The 21,140-nt window shown below is 39.3% G+C and overlaps 2 protein-coding genes across 2 annotated transcripts in view; both read right to left on the bottom strand.

Moving 5' to 3' along the window:
* LOC140311391 (claudin-18-like) overlaps positions 1 to 15,157 on the bottom strand; it is a 35,353-nt gene extending 20,196 nt beyond the window's left edge. Inside the window, 2 exon segments of the mRNA XM_072388767.1 lie at positions 12,889 to 13,006; positions 15,015 to 15,157. Of these exon segments, the coding sequence (XP_072244868.1) occupies positions 12,889 to 13,006; positions 15,015 to 15,157 (261 nt within the window).
* dtymk (deoxythymidylate kinase (thymidylate kinase)) overlaps positions 1 to 21,140 on the bottom strand; it is a 284,610-nt gene that overhangs the window by 13,086 nt on the left and 250,384 nt on the right. The window lies entirely within an intron of this gene.

Below are 21,140 nucleotides of genomic sequence, written 5' to 3'. Positions count from 1 at the left end.
CCACTGACACCAGTCCAGCCTCACAGAAAAACTTAAAATAGTCACATAACAGAATAGTTTATATTCATGCTGATAGAGACAAAATCTTTCTTTTTTTGGGGCCATCCAGTTCAATGTTCAAACTAAAGTGTTTCAGTGGGACATCTGCTTTGTGGGTGCATTGTGTGTGTTTTGATGTGATGTGTTACAGTATTACAGGGCCATTTTAATGCAAACCATGCTGCTTTTCTAACTTTAACCCCTTAATTGTTAATACCTAATCATTATCAAGTAGCTTGTAATGTGTAAAACAACTCCATAATAGCAAGTGCAAGCACAAGGAAACAAAAATTACATTTTAAAGTTACTTTAAGGTACTAGTGTTCAGGATGGACTCCATCTTGACTTTCCTATTTGCGAGTTCCAGGTGTAACCATACTCCAGTCCCTCTGACTTCCAAATGCAAACTTATTTGAATTTTAGATGTGATGCAACAGTCAATTTGTGACTATTTCATGAAATGTTGTGGCACTGTGTTGCTCTGTGGAGATATTTTTGTCTGTTGTAGCATGAAAAAGAAAAATTCTGAGAAAATTGTGTCACAAATCAATTGATTTAATATACAGTTCATATTTTTCCATCGACAAACATGGGAGGGGAATTGCATTATTGGCTGAAGAATGCTCGATGGCATGACTCTACGTAACAAAATGCCTCCCGTCAGCATGTTTTCTATTGGGCTTTTTCCAGGTGACCCATTACGCTGTGGTCCAAAACAACTTACAAACAATTTAGCTCACAGCAAAATGTGAAGCAGTGAATTAGAGAAAAAGCATGTTATCCCTTGTTATTGGCTTCTTCTCGTTCTGTGTATTGCCATCTTCTGTTATTTCTGGGTAAAAGTCAGGGATAGGAACTGTGGAGCATGCGCTGAGCGCCAAAGCCTGTTTGGGTCTAGTTTAGCTTATACTCTCCATGCAGGAGTATTTCAACCCCCAACCGCATTATCTGGGCCCTGTCCTCACTAACATGGTTATATATGTTCCTGTACAATTGCTAGTTTGGTGTTGCTATACTGTAGCAGCCCATAGAACGGAAGATCTGTGATTCACACCCTGATCATGGAAAGCTACATTCAGCTTTATGAGCGAGAGACATAATTGAAGACACTCCGATACGAACATCAACAAGGTTTGTGTTAAATGTTCAAGTAGCAAGGCATTCTGATGAAAAGGGAGCATCAGCCAGATGTTTATGGATTGGAGCACAGTATGTGTGCAAGAAATACCGTATACTGCTATTTAAATACCAAGATTGGGTTTTATGATCTCATCAGGCTTTCTAAAACTGTTATTTTTTTACCGTTAAGTTACAACTCATGATGCCACAGCAACTGACAACTGAACTAAAGTCTTCGATAGTGATGACTTTTCAAATGTTAATGGTTCACCCCCTGGCCTGTAGAATGGATACACATCTAGTGTATGCACAAATGACAGATAGTTTAATGCACAACAGATGGATGCCTGTGAATTACCAGTTCGTCACCAGAGAGTGGAGAAATTTAAGATATCCTCAGTTTCAGAGTAAATGAACAATGAAGTTTTTATGCATACAGGGAACAAAGCAGGAAGAAATAAAGAACTGATTCTGTAAACTTCCTTTTGCAAAATTAAATCAAATATGGACCAACAAGAAAAAATTGCAGCCCACTTCAGTGTTTTTGTCCACGGATCATTATAGTCTCTACTTCTTGTAAAGTTCACATCTGTTCACAGAAGTGAGGACTGTTTTTGGGATATTATGATAAAAAGAAACATTTACACAGATATTCAGTATACTTTTCATTGACACATGTAAAAACTTCTGTTGCTACAAGTAGTTGACATAGTGATCTTAGGAACACATTCATTTAAAGTTGAAACATACTGTTAAGCATGACTGAACGGGAAGAAACATTTAGGCCGAGAGAAATTAAACTTTCAGACTACAGTCTACACCACAAGTTAATTCATTTTTTTCAGGCAGTGGTTCGTTCGCAGTCATCGTACAGGAAGACCAGGTGAAAGCCTCAAGTTTTAAATCTGCAGCTATGGGTTCTACTTAGTCTAGACTGATAAAAATTGAAATTACGGTTTTCAAATAGCAGGAGAAAGTGATGAAAAAAATTGCGATTTCAACGATTTCAAGTAACTGTTTCCTTAATTCGTTATGTATTAAAGAAATGACAGATAACATCAAAGGCAGAGGTCAAGTTGACAAATGGAAGACAACGAAAATGGCAAAGGAGAGCTGAGTGTAGGGCTGCCAAAGAAACTTCTGTCCCCAAATTACTTTGTTTTAATGCAAACGATCCATACGGAAGATTACAAACTGATTTCTGATTCTTTGTTAGATTAGCGCAGAGGCTTTGGCAAAGTCTCTCTATCATGGTAACAATGTGTCTGAGTCAGTGAGTGCTACCTTGTGCTAGCTAAGTTTCTATGTTGCTGCTTAAAACGATAGCGTTACTGGAAGTATCAAGTCCAGTTCTGTGAGAAAGTGAACCGCTAGCACATTGAACAACATTCTCTTCAATTAGAAGAAGTGGCCAGTAAGAGTCTCGAAATCAAGAAAAAAACAACAAATAATGTGCAGGCAGATTAGCTGTAGATTACCTGTCACATTTAAAATGTTTGTTTCACAGAGCTATGTGTGCAAAGCTGTATGTGTTCTGTGTGGCCATGTGTCGATACATTTCATGAGAGGTGCTTATCAACAAATGAGGAAACTACAGTGTAGCAGGCTGCAACGTAGGTTATATAAAGCTTAACAGCATCACCAGTTTTACAGGCCCTTATCATTTTTTTTGTTTTTTCCTTAAGCTGTCTTAACTGTGGGTAGGTAGACAGGAATAGAATAGATGTTTATTTTTTTAAGTAGAAATGAAAGGGTTACCTTGGTATAGTCTCTAAGTCAAATAAAGATGCAAGCACATAACTGGGGTTGAAATGCAACCTAAGGACTTTGGTGTAGGTTGTGCCTTCCATTACATTCCACCAAAACCACAAAGAGAAGTTTCAGCAAAGGTTTCATAGTGACCTAGTTTTGTTAATTCTTTTGCCTCTGAAAACTGAAGTGGTGGTAATTATTACTCCAACAAAGGGTACATTAAATACTTCATTGCCTTATTACCTGAATGTGCTACAAACAGATTAAAGAGAACGCTTAGGTAATTTGATAATTGCTTTTGGCACCTGTGTTTTGTTCTCTCCCCTCCTGTAACAGAGAAAAAAGAATCCCTCAGCATAGATTTTACCTTTAAAGTCAGGGCAGAGAGGGCTGAGGAGCAGCTCAGCCCCTGTTGTGTGACCTGCTGAGAAGGCTACACTTTCACGTCAGCGCTACATTTGCCCCTGCTCAGCATGTCTTAGATTCAACCACATCCAGATTTATATCACTGTATGAATTAAACCTTGATTTTCAGTCCAGTCAGCATGGTAGCTCCACATCGTTTCACACTCTGGACAGGCAATTGGCAAAGGTATGCAGAGGAACACAAAGTGACTTTCTTCTTCTTCTTTCCAGTGATGGCCTCAAAATTGCAAAAAAGGTTCTTGACACTGATTTGTATTTTTTTTATTTCATTTTTCACCTACGCACATAGTCAAACCTTTTCTGTTTCGGCCTGGTCTCTGTGGATCCTTGCTTGTGGGAGGGGGGGGAGAAAATTAAAATCCATCAGCTAATGTGTCGCCCCGGTAATGAAATAAGAATCTGACACTCTCTTGCATTGAAATGCAAAAGAGGTGTCCTGGCGTTACCCTAGCAATTTATCATAAAAGCCAGTGAATTTCTACTTAATATACATGAGGTACAGTGAATTATTACAGGGCTTGCCATTATAACAAACTTCTCAAAGTGTACAGACAAAGGGGTCAAGTATATTATTTTCCCTTACGTCACTCAGATGGATGATCTAAATGGCTTTCTGAAGTTGGGAATTTCATACTTTCTTTGAATATGTTTTATACTTTGTCCCATTTTGTACAATACAACCCTTTTTACCCTCTGTTCCCTTTTTGGTAGAGAGAAAATGGGAGAGTGGGAACAGAGAGCCAAGACGAAAAATGTCACCTGCTAGTATCTGAGAGTGCTTTCCACAGCTCTAATTCATCTCTGCCAGCAGCATGTCTCTGCTCTTCTTTTCTTCCTAACCACACTAAAATGAATCCTCTGATTCACCCAGCCAGCAGCCTCCCAGCAAAAGTAACATTAAACACAACAAGAAAAGAAAAAAAAGCTCCTTCCTTGTGATGAAACAACAACTGGAGAAACTCTCATGATTAATCATTTGCCCTTAATCTCATGATTCCACTTGGTTAAAACAATCAATAGTTAACAAAGCTTGTGATTGATGAGCCTACTACATTTAAGAAGTGTATTTGTGGAGGGATAATGGTGAATAATGCCCACTAATATTAATAGTGCTGCTCTGTATCGTTTGATTGCTGAGTTTGGCCAAGCGACAGCCCATAAGAGATTATACTTTTGTCAAATTAAAGATTGAGGAAAAGGATGCCTATATCATCTCAAACAGGATCTGTGTTGATGTTACCAACAACCTCCATTGTTGTTAAATTGTCCAACACGTAAAAGTAAACTAGTTGTATAAAGCTAGATAAAATCCAACTATTGTATTAACGTGTCATTGGGTTATAAGGAATCTTATTACTGTCTGAATGAATATATAATTCAGACATAATCAAAGACCACACTTGAGCTTTGAGAGGTGACTGAACTGATTATGCCCAGTGAATGTGAAAATCAATTTTAAGTGACACATTCAAGTGTTTTGCCCCCAACTGAGTACTGTCATATAATGCATGTAGCCAATGATAATGTATAATTTATATATGACACATTTTTACAGAGGTGGGTGTAATGCCATTATCATATGGAGAATGTCTTTAGTTCTCCCAGGGGACATCTCAACAAATTCAAAATTTCTCAAGCATACCAGGGCCAAAGATTAATGATAAACATGACAAGGACAAATTAGAATATGCAGAAGTTAGCATGTCCCAGCCACTCCAAATATCCCCAAGCCAAATAAATAGACTCACATTCTGGTCTATTCCCTATTGTCCAATTTTATAAATATTCCAATTGCCCTATTGCTGAACTACTACAGTATGTGTTTTATACAGACAAGGGCTTCAGCTTTTAAGTGTAATAATAATGCAGACAGGTAGGGAACGATTAGCACTTATACATCCAGTTTTGAGCAGTGCTAGTTGTGGTAGGTTATGGTTCTAGTTCTCATAACCTATTTTAAACTTCAAAGATCCAGCGAGTCATTGAAATGTGTTTGTTTCTTGTTCAAAATGATATACTAAAACTCTTGGTTGTCAACTGCGATTGTAACTACAACCAGAAGAAGCAACATGAGCATAGAACAGAGAAACGTCTGACCTGGCTTACATTTCCTCACACTATATTTACAATAGAATAGAATAGAATAGAATAGAATAGAATAGAATAGAATAGAATAGTAGCTTTAACAGCTCTACATCTGAGTTGTCAAATGGAGAAAACAAACAAGGCATAAACTTTTGAATAGTAAGGTCCAGAATCATTGATTAGAATTTATGTATCCAGATAACACTGCAAAGAAAATTGTTCATGAAAAAAATACATTTAAGTAAAACAATGCAAGAGGTCTTTCTTCCAATTCATGAGACACATTTTAAAATACTAACTGGGACGCTAACCTAGCTGTCCAAATCTTAGCAACGAACAAAAAAAAAAAACTTAAAAAAAAAAACAGCTCTTGAAATCCCAAATGTATGATAAATCACATTTCTATATTCTATATGTCTAAATGTGACCACATTACTTTCAGGTTGACCTGAAGAAAACGATGCAATGCTTTGATCAGTTTCATCTTTAGACTAGCAGTTTCATCCAAGCTCTGGTCATTATGCTACGCTGGGATAAGCAAAATCTTTATACTTCATCACCCCAGATTTACATTTACATTACTCACCCAACTTCTCAAAAATTTAAAAAAAGTAGCACTACCTAATACTTACTACTGTCATATTTCTTGTGTTTTTTTTAATACAATAAATATGTTGTTATGATAATGAAGCATGGTGAGAGCAATGATATATAAAACTGGGGTACAAACCAAAATCAAATTAATTAGAAAGATATAAGTCATCATGTGTCACAAGCGTTGCTTCCATGTGTTATAGTATTGATTACACAAGTCTCTTAAACTCAGTTGGAAAGATATACAACACCATTCTTTCAACACATATTCACTTATTTGAAGTTTTCTATAAATGTCCCATAGATCTGTCATAGTTCTTGGGACTGTGAAGGCCACAGCATAGAACTCACATTATGTTAATACTTATCAAACCAGTTAGTGACCCCTCATTTCATATGCATGGATGCATTGTCCTCTTGGAAAAGACCACTCCCATTAGGATAATAATGTAATTTTGTATTGATATGCAGTGACATCTTTCTCTAAGGGAACAAGCAGAGCCAAACCATGCCAGCGAAATGCCTCACAGCATAACGGAGCCACGTGGCTTTCTCACTGTGAGGGTCAAGGCTTCATGCTATTTCTTTGAATAACTTACCATGTGTTATTGTAGCAGAACATGAAGATATCAGTTAATTCAACTACAAAATAGGTCTGTATGGTTTAATTAATAGTGCATTGCATTCAGACTCATACAATTTGTTTTGCCAAAGTGTAATAAAGCCCATAAAACCAAAAATAAAAATACTTTTGCTTCTTACAGTCAGGATCTCTATGTCCTAGGGGATGCGAGGAGGGAACTTTATTGTTTTCGACAGGGAACATAAATCTCAATAATCATCAGTACTGGGCCACAAGTCCCCTCCTCACTCCAAGTGAAAGTCACATCCAGTGATGTCACTACATTAAAGAAGAAGCCTCCATATCCACCTGAGGCTCAGGAGATGGATGGCCTGCTCCATGGTGCGCTTGCTCATCTCTGCCCCAGTACAGAAGTCAATGCTGATTAAAATATCCACACTGGGTCCTTATTTCTATTACCAATTCACTCAGCCAGCCCAGACCCTCTCAATTAAAGTGCTTGGGTCCAGATGAATGGAGATGAGGGGTGAATGGTCGCTGACAGAATTACAAACGCTCACAGTCACAATTTATCCTCCTGACAATTAGGAGCAATTTGTTTCATGCTAACTCATCCTTAAGGTTTCAGAAGGTCTTATTTGATATAAACAGGAGCGACTGCAGCTGTCACAATCCCTTAAGTGCCACCCTCTGTTTTGATTATACACAGTTGACTGCCCTTCATATAACATGATGATTTGCCCAAATCTGCTCTAACACCTAAATTAATTGGATTGAAACATGTTTATATTGGTCATGTATACTTAGATTATGTCAAGACCTGGCCTAAAGGACGGTCTTTGTGCACAACTACTTGAGAATTGTGCTTTGTTTTATACACACAATCTTATTTTGCTACTCTGTAATGTCCCAAACAATTAGATTGACAATGGTAATTATTATAAGAGGTGATAAAGCAGCATATAAATATGTAAGCTTTTACGACAACCTTTTAACTACGGCTTTGAAAAGTGAGAAATGATGGCGACTTTTCAGCAAGAATGTCTTAGGCGCCAGCACAATGCAGTACAGCTTTCAATGACTGAGCCACTTTCTTTAGCGGAACCACTAAACTTCTGTGGCAATATTCTATTGTGCTTTGAAAAAGGGCTTTTGAAATGCATTAGCACTACACACTTTCTGAAGAAAGCCTGAGCATGGATTTGAAACACAGCGACGCAAGAAAAAAAAACAGAAGAATAAAATAAATAAAACCGGAATGCAATCATCTTTTTTTTCCCTTTTAAAGATTTGCCCGGCCCCTTTGAGATCTCTCTCTCATTGTTTGCTGACGACTTGATGTTGCAAAGTTCTATCTATTTTTTTTCCCTCCTCTTCTTTTTCTTCTGCCGTAGCAAATTTGTTTTCAGGCTCCATAAAATAGCTTTTTCTTATTTCAAGCAGCAGTGTATGCAGTGGAAAATCTTTCACATAATATATCCTTAAAAGCACGTTACTGTGTCCCATACACCGTTAAGAGTTAAGAACACAGTTAATATTTACAGTTGAAAAAAATGGGAGAAAAGGAAAGGATTTTGCCAGGGTATAAAACACCCCCACCCACGTATACACACTCACTCTCAGTGCAGCAGTTGAACAATTGCTATTCACAATCCTATCCTTAATGCCTAAGACCAACATAAAAGAAGGGAGTTTAAGAATATAGGGATAAGCCCTTTCAGCTTTTCTAAGTCTTAAGGCTGGTTTATGCTCCATGAATACTGAGCATCGGCAGCCAGTGCTGTTGCCACTCTAAATAGATATTACAATGATTTGGGAACAATGCATTCAACTGATTCCCTCAGACACAAAAATACATATATGTGTATATATAGTGAATAGGAGGCAAACATTAGCGGTCCCTGACAATACAAGCATTTTTGATGTAGAGGGGTAGAGCAAGATTAATGTCTGAGCGAGAGAAAAGGCGAGATACCACTTTGGGTGTTTGCTGGGAAAGCTGCAGCGGGAAGATGCTTTGAGAGTCTAAATCCCCCCCCGAGTACAATGCAGGGCTGCTGATACAACCAGCAGACACGGGGTCACCTCCCCTCAGGGAGACAATGGAGGCACAACAACAAACTGGAGTGAGGAAGCACTGGGGACTGTGGCAGCACAAAAGCATCCAGACGCAAGGCAAAGAGAGGGGAAAATGAAGAAGAAAAGGAAAAATGCAATTTGCACTTTCCATCATGATTATTACTGCTAATAAGCATCAAGGGCTGCTGAATGTCAGCAGAAAGAAGTCACTATTCCCCAAATCTCCTCCTTTTCTAACGTTACACACGAGAATGTTATTCTTCATTGCAAAATGTCTGTGGTGCTGAATGACAGCATTTAATATGCTAAAAGTCTGTAGTCTTTTTTTTAAGTCCTTTTTTTCTTTTCTTTTTTTTTGCCACTTAAGCTTTCCAAATGGCCTCAGGGCTCCAGAACAACCCCGACCCTTGTGTCTCCTCTCCCAATCCAAGATTAGCCTGTCTTCTTGTCTTAATCCAGCAGAAACGCAGCATCCTGACTCCAACACCTCTCCACAATTACTGCACTCCATAATCCCCTGCCTGCCTCCATTTTCCCTACTGCTTTAAGAGGGGTAAAGATCAGGGGTGAGCACTCATCCCCAAGCCCTCCCCTGCCTCTCACCATGGCAGTTAAGTGTCTGTGGAAATCACAGAATGAGTAAGCCTTGTGACAGCTTATTAATACTTCTCTCTTCTCTGGGGTTTACCAATGGTCAGTCCTTAAGTATACTGTACTGGATTAAAAGGATTTGCTTGTAGCTCAGGTTAGCTTCTGCAAAGAGGTATTTCAGTGCAATTCTGCTGCTCTGTTCGTACTAAGATGTCACTTTAAGGGGTCTCGAGTTGCATTGTGAGCCAGGCTGATGGTCTATGAGATATAATGTGGAACGTGAGGCTGAGATCTTTTTTTTCATGGTCACTATCTGCTATGATTTCAAGAGGCACTTGATCCTCTTTTGGGAGCGAAAGCATTCAAGCCCAGGTCTGAAATACAGCAACCATACGAACTGAGCAAGCAGCTCTTTATTTGCTAAACTTTGATAGTTTTTTCTGTCGTTCCAAAGAATGACCACCGCAGTTCTCTTCCACTTAAAGCTGCTGTTCACTGCAGTGTACACGGCTGAGCAACAATGACTGCGGTGCTTACAGAGATGTGCTTAAATGAATCATCCTGCTGGCTTAGCATAGCTTGGCTGCCTCTGTGCTTTGAATGTCTTTAATGCGTTTGTTTGCCTGCAGGCCCTGCAATTCTTTCTCCCTGCTTTCTGTGCTTTCTAGCCTGGATAGATTATGCGTTTATATATATTTATTTCAAAACCTAAATGGACTTGAATCGATCAATACTTCATTGTGTGTGTGACGAAAGCTGCACAGGAGGGGGGCACCCAATATGACAGATGTTACAATTCAGATTTTCTTTTCATTCTTTTTCAAGTAAACACAATGCCATATCGAAAAGCATTTCAAAAGCTGTTTTAAATTGATTTAAGTTAGCTCCTTGTCATAAAGCTGTGTGTTCACAAGTATCACAGAGATGACTGGGAATGGAGAAAGAGTAAAAGAAAGCTGCCTCCTCCAAGGAGTCTAAGCTATTGTAGGCTTCTTCCCAAGCTTTAGATTTAAAAAGGGACCAAGCCTAGACAGATTTGCTCAGAAGTCTTTTCAGAAGATATTTTCTGTGCTGCAGATAGTCATCATAGAGAATAAACAACTTACTTTCAGAGAAGGGAGGGACATGAAAGAATATGGAAGCAAAAATGTCCCACTGGTAACAAAATCAAGGAAAATAGAAGGGCATCAGAATCCTCTGAGCCTCCATATCAAATGTCCCACCCGATTTGGAATTCACAATGAAATAGACAGCACTTGTGCATAATATAACGACTGACATGACATATCACTACAGCAGAGGAAGTAAAATGGGGAAAGGAGAGAGCCTTTTATGTTCTGAAAATATGATATGATTAAGGCTTTTCATGCTGGAAGCTACTCATATTTTTTTTCAGCATCAAAAGGTGAGATCTTAAGTTTTCCGTATTTCTAGTCCTCCATCATATCGTTCAATATCTTCAAAAATTATTACTGCTGCATAACTGAATTAATCGACAGAAGTACAATTGAGTTGGAACCTCAGTTGCCCTAGCTACAGGGACAATACCAGGGCTTTTCATCCAATCACATCTGTTCCATTTAGCCGACATGATTTTTGGAGCTTCTAATCCACCATGCCTCATTCAGACAGGACGATGACCACAAATATGCTACATTCTCAAGCTGCGATAGATGATGGAGGAGGAGGACAGAAGACGGGTGAGTTTTTTGGAGGGAAAGGGGAGAGATGTGTTCCACTCTGAGGCGCCGGAGCCTCAGAAAGAACAAAACATGCAATTAGAGCTGCAGCACACTGCGAAGTGGTCATTACTAGAGCTAATGAGCGCACTATCTGTCCACACATTAAAGTGCTTGCTAACGAGGGCCTGTTCATCATCCAACAAACACAAGTCATCGCATAATCCTATCTCCTGTCCTCTCATCCCTGTAGCAGAGAGAGAGGGGCTCATTTGGGCAGGAGGCAAAAAAAGAATCCAACAAGGCGTGAGGATTTGGCTCTGAGGCAGCAACTTCAACTCCTCAAACTTGACCAAAACACTTTTCTCTTTATTTTTCCCGCTGATTTTCCACCCTTTTTTCCCTCATTTTTTATCAAATGTTCAAAAGAGCTTTTTACCCTTTTGAGTATATATGTTTCAGATTTTTTAGCAGGGCGCAAATGGGAGAGATCAAATTTTTTAGAGTTGGACTCAACTTCAGGCATGATTAGGCCCTCTTTGCAAAGACACTCTTCACCTAAGTTTTAACAACTCACCAGACACCACAAGAGGGCACTGCAGCCAAGCATTTTCCACCCCCAACACGTGCCGCTTCTGCTATGTGGCATCTCATACTGTAGGCTGATAAAGAAAAGACAACCGATAGTTGCATCAGATAAGAGGGAAGGGAACGCACTCCATAGGGTTCACAGATTCTTAAACACTTGTTATCTGTTTGATTCATTCCTGATTGCAAAATATTTCAAATCCTCCCACAGGGCAAGCAACCTCTCGCTGTTGCCGCTTTCACTTTGGCATGGAAAAAAAAAAAACACATTCTCGCCAACCCTAAATACTGGATGACCTTCTATTTACCGGAAGGTAGTTGGAGGGGTAGAAAGGGCGTTTAGTCTTTCACTGTCTCTGAGGAAAAAAGCAGCCTGAGCAGTAAGAACAGCTTTACTGTACAACAACTGCCAAGACGAGCGTTTGTTAAAAAGAGTGACTGACACAGGACTGAATACATCTGTATTTCATATAAAAGAAAGGGAGAAATAAGGAGATGAATTTGGATTTATTTTTCCTGCCTGCTTGTTTGTTTCCATCCTGTCTCCACAGGGCAATGTTCTGACAGTCACAATCGGATGAACAAGTTTTTCCTTTCCACCATTGTTGGATCTTAAGCGCTCCGTTGTGACTCATCTTATACCCTGTAATTATGTTGAGGAGAAAACAGACTTTAATTCTCCTTAATTGTCAAAGCTCAAAAAAAAAAAGTATTTAACCTTGGGCAGCGATATTAACCATACAAACCACAACGGCTCCATAAAGATGGGAAAAAGGCTTTTCTTCATCGCTTTCATTGATTGATATTAATTCTGATTATCTGAAGAGAAGAATTCAGATTTGTGTAGTTTCTTTTTTTCCTTGACATGGTGCATTTTATTGAGAATAACATGATTAATAAAGTATAATTGTTAAATGGCACTGTCACAGAGCCACTGTAGAGCAGGGAGTGTATCTTCTGTGCATGTCAAGAGTGCTTCTGATTACTTCCTCCCTATTCATCATGTTGTCATCTGGCCCTGAGGCATCAATAAACAACTGTCATGGATCCAAATCAACCAGCTTTCACAGGACAAAGCATCTAATACAATTTTATAGTTACATTACTTTATCATAATATCATATCTAAGTGCCAGATTATGAAGTCTCATGTTTGATTATCTCACAAGTTTCAGGTAAAATTGTGTTTCTATGAATGAGATGAGGATCTTACAAACCTGCTGCTATCTCAATCTGTTTCTCAATCTGTTTTCTCTTTTCGTGGCATAATGGCATGTGATATAGTCCATCAGCTGTACCTTCACTGTGTGTGGATGTGTCTGTGTGTTGTATGCATAGATAGATAAACACAAACCCACGGACGCACGGTGTGATCTGCGATCAGAAGCATCAGAGGGTTTAGTTGCAAGTAGCACTGGCCCCCAGGGGACTGCCTCTGTGCCTGTGCAAACATGTGGACCTCGCTCTGCCACCTGGGAGCGCAAAAAAGGGAAGACAATCAAGATCAGCAGCCCAGATAATCTCTGTTTAGGACACTACATGCATTTAGGCTGAAATATGAGACTACATGGGAGTTGTTTTTTTCGATCTGTACATGTTTGTTCAGCATCTAAATCAAGCAGCGGCTGGTTTCTGCGACAGTGGGCTGGGGAGAACAGGGAGGGAGAAAAAAGGAAAGCAAAACTGGTTGTGAGCTGAAGTGGGTGGTTTTTGAGCAAGCGTACACAGTTGCAAGATTGAGCTCAAATAAATTTACTATTTAATAGGACAAAATCTGCACGCAGAACCAATTTCAAAGCACCTATTCCAGGGTCAGCCTCATCTCAGCTGTGCTGGGCAGCAATCATGCTGCGAGCACACAAATGATGCTTAACCACAATTAACCTGGAGGGTGTGCCACGTACACCAACACCATTCAATCACACTTTCATATCACCAACAAGTTTGAAGTTAAGAGATTGTCTTGGCTTCTCTCTCATCAAGCATCAATAATTGATTGAGGCCTCTGGGACACGTTGTGTATTGTGTCGTTCTGAGGTGATCAGCAAACGGACACCTTGTGTGGGAGGAGAGGGCACCCACTGGTGCTTCGCTTGACCCAACCAATCCTCTATTATTTATTACAGCAAAAAGGATCCTGGTGGATGGGTTAAGGAGGTTAGTCCACATTTAGTGCTCCCTCAACCAACATCCCAGAGGTTTAGATTGAGCATTTCGCGCTACGCTGCCTCTCCCCACACAGGCCCTGATTTGATATTAATATCAATCTTCTTTTTACCATTCTCTTCATTGAGATTAGCACCTCTCTTTTTTTCTATCCTATTCTTACATTAATTTTGGTCTAACAGGGACAACGTGAAACATACTTTACTCCAGAGGAATAAATTCCTAATATGGTATTTTTCAGAGTGTAGACGTCAAAGTTAATCTCACATAAGTTTATCCCATGCAGACTGACTCTTCAACTCACACACAGACACACACACACACGCACACACTCAGACACGCACACACACAGGTCCAGCATGACATTTTGTTTGTGCAGCAGTCAGCTGAAACAGACAGTTGACTTTATTTTGTAATGAAGTGCTAAATGATTTGTGTTGCTTTAGTTTTAATCCCAAATGGCTGAAATTAAATAAAGGAAAGCACCAGGGTTAACTCAAAAAGCAGCTTCTTGCTCATGTTTTACTGTGCTGACAGCACCACTGGCCAAAGGTTAGACCAAAGGCCTGCGGCAACAGCCTCGACCACACTATATCAGTCTACATTGTCACCCCATCATTGTTCAGAGCTGACACCAGCATGAGCCGGGTCAGAGTTCGAACCCCTAACACTCACTCAGGCGCTAACAAATCACATCTAAACATGACCCTGGGCCCTCAGGCTAAAACAATGAGGCGAAACAACACCATTCTCCAAAAGCATTGTACTTGGGTGCAATGATAATTCAATATAAAAAGTTGGACCTGTGAAATAATGACAAGAAGTCATTAATCAAAGGCCAACAAAGCCGAAGCCAAAGCACTGCAAGAAAAATGGCAAGAATAAACCTTAAAGTCCCTTATCAGTTGAAGAAGAAAATTACACAGCTGCAATCCTGAAACATTTAATTTGCAATTTATGTAGAATCAACATATCACATCTCTGCCACCACTTCTCTGCAATTACTCTAAATGCCTGAAGCAGTTTGCAGTTTGTGAATACTTCTTTTTTTTTGTTGATATTTGGGTTTTGTCTCTGTCTCACTGTCAAGTCTCACTTAGAGTTCCTGTCTCAGATATCCTTTTTTTTGTCACAATACAGCAGAACTCATAACTACTACAACAACTGAGGGCATTCAATAAATTAAATTCAACAATGTGACAAATCTAGAAGATTTTCCAAAGGGAAGATTTCTTCTTTACAGCACAGCTTGTGTCCGTTGTGTGTGAGCGTGCACAAGTGTGTGCAGTTGGTACATTTTTCTTGCTGGGTCACCTTGAGCGCTGCAGTGCACATGGTATGAGGGTCCCGTTGCTGACTCTGGCGCGCTTCGCTGAGTACTTCCTCAAGCGCAACACTCTCACTCCAGCAGGGATTTCCATACACCACACTTCCTCTAGGCCTCCATTGCTAGCCATTAGCGGTGGATTAGGAGAGCGGGTAAACGGAACAGGAAGGGCCCCGGGGGGTTAGCTATCAGGTGGCTATAATAACTGACGTCCTCAGATTCCAATAAGAGGTTACTAAATCAATTCTTGATTTAAAGTTCCACATAAATCTGTATGAATTTCAAGAACTTGTGTGCTAAAACCCAACCAAAAGTAGAAGGTTTCCATTATGTTATTAACTGAACTTGTCAAGGTATGAATGAACACATGTACTTTGACAATATGACTTTCTTTCCATTCAACATTAAATGCCAATAAATTAGCATAGCATTAAGACAGAGTGGGTGGCAATTGATGGTTATGGCATCACCTCATTTAGCAAAAATCTTCAAAGGGCCAAAATCAGACTTTCAAAATGTGTGCAAAAGTGTATGTCTGCCTGAAATCGTACAAAATCAAGCTTGTCAAAAATGGACGAACATACTAAGATAATGTGGTTGTTGAACATGTCACTCCTGCATGTATACGCACACCTCGACTCCAATGCTCTAAGGCACACGTGCTCCAAAGATCCATCTTTTTGCATCTTTCTGTAAAATTCTAACAATATGTCAGCTCAAGATCATTTAAAAACTGATGCTCTGCTCTAATAAAATCTTGATTTTATAACCACAGCGTCATCTGACAAAATCGAAATTTAAATAATTCAAAGACTTCTTTGCTTTGAATTCAGCTTGACTGATACGTATGATGTTCTCACACAGAGAAAGTTAGAAGCAGCAGAATGTCTTAAAGGTTTACTCACACAGTCCACTGTGTCCCGGCGTTGAAAAGACATTGTTGTGAGTTTATAAAGTTAATATTTTGATACTGCTAGCAAACAGTTACTAATTTACATCTTGAGGGGAGCAACTTTAGGATTCATTTGGATGTTATTTTCTTACAACCTAACCAATTTCAATCCAATATGCACTCTTATTTCTGCTCAGATTCAGTTTCAAAACCCCTTTGAGTTCATTCGTGTTTTGATGCTGCAGTGTTAGTTGTTAACATCCACACTGCTGCAGTCACAGACACCGGGCTTCTCAGTGCTTTAGCAACAGCTTACCTCTTGCTAAGACTGAAAATTCAGGCGAGGAGTGAGTGAAATAAAACAGCTATAGGCTGTAATAAGAAAAGAAAGAGTTTAAGATGCTAAAAAGCTGAGTTGTAGGCAACTGATTATTTATTTGTGTCTTTCTTTCTATGTATGGTTAAAGTATAGAAGATTTTTAGGACTATAGATGCATAAATGGATTTCAGGCTTTCCTGTAAATGTGGACAAAATAACAGCTCTGAAAGCAAAGCTGGTGCACAAATATCTTCAGTGGAGGCTGTCACATTGTGACCACATAAGAAGCCCGCAGGCTTCGCAACTAGTGGCCACTGAGGTGTAACCAAGTGAATCAGAACGTAGAGCCTCTATTTGTCAGGAAGACAAAGGTCTGGTTTTCACACTGAGGTCACAGTTGCATGGAGAAGAAAGCCGGACCCCGCCAGGTAAATAGGATGTCATTGTGCCATAACAAAAGCATAGTCTTAACCCTGTGACCTCATCAGCTTTGGGGAATGCTCCTCTATTCTCAGTCAGTCATCAGAAGAGGGAGCCTTGCTCTTTTGACGACACTGCCCAGACACCACAAGTATTAGTTTCCTCAGGGCCTGTTGCACTCACAGAACGGAATTCAAGTGCTGCAACTTGTGGCGACATGAGCTTTTACCTTAATGGTTTCATAAAGGAAGATTATGACACAAAGAAACACCTCAGTCTTTGTGGAGAAAATGTGGCAGAGCTAATAACAATGTGTTGCTTGATGTGATGATAAGATTTCAGTGACCTATATTACACATTTGAAATCATACCACCAAAAAAACTTCTACAAGTAACTTGAACTGCACCCATCATATTTCCTGTTCCTTTCTTGCCCCACTTTTCCTTCAAAGCCCATCAAAATTACTTTCAGAAAATGCAGTATCACTTGTTCTGTGATCACGCTAATCTGAACGCTTTAGCAGATTGAGAGCTTTGAGTGCTGAAAGCAAAGGCAACTCAATCTTAGAATTTAAAAGGCTTTTTTTTTGCCTCATACAGCCTGCAGCCAAATGGCACTTGTGTTCTGACACGGCACATAAACACACACAAAAGAAGTTATTAGCGTAGATGCAAATCAAATTACTAGCAGTGTAAACTGCTATTCCTCCCTGCACTTGGGCCTGTAATTACTCTGGCTTATAGGACTATAATGAATGCTAATGACACACTACTGCAAGGCCATCAGCTAACACTTGTGTGAGGTTGGGTGATTTTCACTTAAGTTATGAAAGCCCATTTCGGTCTGTGTAGCTTCCCATTTGCTCCGTGCTCAGTGTGAGATTACAGAGTGAAAGAAATTTTAGTCAAAAAACACATGCCTGGAATGTGTTTCAACAGCAAATCATTTCAGAATTAAAGGCCATAATTGGATGCATTCAACCAAATCATATATAAAGCACATTTTTGCATTTCAAAAGGGATTACAAATGCAGCTACACAATGACAGCTTGTGGAATTGAACAACAGCAGTTGCACATGCTTTGAAACAAGTACATGTCTGTGTTCCTCATTGAATCTAATTTCATTAAGATGATTTTTATTTTTGCTGCCAGAAAGTTTGCACTCTTGGTGAAATTGTGATGACAAATGTGTACATGTTAACTAAAAGAAATATCACATATAGATGAAGTTATTTTTAGTAGATGAACAACACTGCAAATAAAATTGAAAATATTAAGCATTGGTGCAACGCAACAGCTCCAATATGGTGCTGTAAATGATGGAAGTCCACAATGACACATTTTCCTTACAACAAACCTATTGTAGAGTCGTTCCATATTGATGGGAATGCACTTGACAAACTTTAAGGTCCATTTAATCCCAGAGCTATTATAATATCACTGCACTTATTTGTTAAAGTCAAGCCAGCATATAAGAAAACACTTTAACCTCAGTGTCCATTTAGCGGCTGTTTCAGAGCTCATCATCAATGAAAAGTCATCCTTTTGCCCAGACAACTCATTTAATCCTTTTCAGAGACAATAATATTAGTTTCCAATATGCTAAAGCTTTTCATGCTTGGGGGGGTAAAAAAGTTGTCATGAGTTCAGCTCTTTAGAGTTACACATAGAAATACCAACCTTTCACCCATACACTAATTAAATATGAAGCCAAGTAGTTGTCTCTCAGCTTTTTATATCCGTCCTCTCTATCTCTGGCTGGTTGTCTTGTTAGCCTGTGGTGTGGTGACAAAGTCAGTGCTTACACAGAGAAGGCATGACATTGAAAGTTTGGATCCCTGGACTCTATCGTCACATGTGCAGGACCCTCTGTTAGTGTCAGAAAGGGTTACATTTTTAAATCAAATTTCTCTACATGACACAGAGAAAAGCAAACACTGTTACAAAACAATCACCAATCAAAGCTTACATTAGGGATATTGTGATCTAATATTAGTGATGATAAGTGAGATATTACGAGAATGGTTAACAATATTGTTTCTATACACATTTGATAATATTGTGATTTGATCTCAACTAATATGTTCTCTCAGTAAAGGAGATTCGATCAGAGTAAAAACAAATCAAATATTTTAAAAAAGTTATGCTTTATTTATTTATTTATTTTTTTGGTCCATTCTTGTTTTTACTGATCTTCTTTTAACTAATCACAAGTATGGTCATATGAATCAACGTGTGATCTTATCTTTTTATTTTAAATAATTTACAGTACTTGGAGATCTGTCAAGCTATGGCTTAATTGTTTACAACCGTGATCAGGTGTTAGTGTTTAGCAACCAGCTGATACACCTCAGCGAAAGACCAGAGAAGGAAAAATAATCCCAACAGCATTTTTTATCTAAATATGCAAGAACACCTCTGCTGAGAACATGCTTACTGAATCATATCATCAACTTATAGGCACACCAGCCACCACCTCAGATTTCCTTCAACAAACAGCCGAGTGAGCCAAAGCTCCCCATCAACAGCTCCCTGAATAAGGGATTTCTTCTGTCCTGAGGTAAAGGTCACCAGTGCAGAAGAAATGCTGCAGTAGAGAGAATCTATGTCCGTTAAAGTGTGTGCAGATGGCCCAGAGATAAGGACTGGTGGAGCAAGTGAGCATGCATCACAGTCTGCTTGTGGTACGAACAACTCACAGGAAAGAGGTGGGAGCTTTCCAGTTACCCACTATGGTGTTACTAAGAGGGTTGAAGATAGCAGTGGCTGCTCAAACAGAAGGACTGAGTGTCAAGGAGGAGTATGCATTGGCCAAGAGCACAAGATAAATAGCACCTTCTCAGCTGTTAACCTTGATGACAGACATTACATACTGTGTACTCTTTGCTGATCTTTCACCACAAAAAAAGGTTATATAAGAGTGATGATATTGAACATGCTCACTGTTATACTTTTGATGCTTTTAGATTATCTGTTAGGAAAGAATATTATCTATGTTCGATTGATGGCGAAAGCTGCACAGGTTTTTGTGAGACCACATTTTGGGTCTACTGATGCAAAGCTTCCCATGCACAAGCATCAGTCTACATTCCTTGTACACTTTCAGTTAAGCTTTGTGGAGGTGTGAATGATGGTCCTTCTCTTGAAAAGTCTCTCTTGTCACTTTTCTGTCCATCGTTTGCTTTGTCTGGTGTGTTTTCCTTTCTCAATGGAGATCGATCCAGTTGCATGCACACTTGGCACACTCCTTTCAGTTACCAGTGCCCCATTATCATTGTCCAGATAAATAGTTGATTGATTTTCAAAAGTCTAAAACTGTCACATTTCCTGCACCATATGATGACCCTCCTACCATAGGGCAAGCAAGGTGATATTAATGTGCCATGGCCCTTGGGGTCACAGTTTTTGAAAATGTTTTTATACTTATTAGCCTTGCATTAGCTAATGTTGACTGACTAAGCTTAACTCATATTTATATCTGGAACTGTGCATGATGAGTGGTTTGGGGTCCTAAAAAAATTTCTGCAGCATGGTTGTAGGCATTTAGCTAACTACCAAAGACCTTGCCTGGTGCTCAACTTTGGGTGCAGGGGTCTTCACCGTTTTTTTTCCCCCCAAGATGCCCCATTCCTATCCCTAAAATGAACACAGACAACTTTAAGTTACTATGCAAAGTCAGGCAAAATGGTTATTCTACCTCTTTTTAATTTTTTTCCATTCTACCAGCCACAATTTTTATCTGTGCCACTAAGCAAGAAGTTTTCCAAGTTCTACTAAAGGTCTCACATTACTGAAAAAGTTAGCACGCAGTAAAATAAACATTGTTTATGGAGCAAACTACTCAGTGTATAATTTTACCAGCAAGTTACTTTTGTGTGCAGTTTTCCACGTGAGCGTCTGTAATTTATGTAAATTGCTACTACAATGGCATCATTGTAGAATGAATAAAGACAGAGATTATTTTCTTAGTTTAAACCACCTCAACTATACTCAAATCAGGAGTGAAATTGGTCTATTCAAAGTATTTCGCCCCAGTCAGAGAGATGATGATCTGTTCTTTTGTATTCATCAGACCAGTGTTTCCAAACCCTGGTCCTCAGCACACCTGTTTCAAAATAATGGGTCTTCATCAGCATTCTTCCCAGCTTAAAGAGCTGACCCATTCTTTTAAATCAGGTATGTTAAAGCAGGGACATGGAAAACATGCAGGGCTTTGAGGACCAGAGTTGGGAAACACTAAACTAGACTTCTAGTGCCCTATACTGTTAACGCCCATACAGGTGCGACTGAGATCTGGTAGTCGCTGATGCTCTAACAATGTCTGGCTCCAGAATCAGAACTGCCTCAGCTAAAAAACTCATGTCAGTATGGTTACATACACAGTTGAGTTGAGTTACAGTTATAGCTTGATCTGACTGTTTAATTGGACTACCGTCCTTGTCCCAGTATGCATGCATAGGAGGAAAAAGGAGTATTAAAG

Source organism: Leuresthes tenuis, unplaced genomic scaffold, assembly GCF_036924035.1.
Source record: "Leuresthes tenuis unplaced genomic scaffold, fLeuTen1.0.hap1 SCAF_7, whole genome shotgun sequence".
Classification (NCBI taxonomy): Eukaryota; Metazoa; Chordata; class Actinopteri; order Atheriniformes; family Atherinopsidae; genus Leuresthes; species Leuresthes tenuis.
The sequence above is the reverse complement of the archived record's forward strand: the minus strand, read 5'-3'. Positions and strand labels throughout refer to the sequence as shown.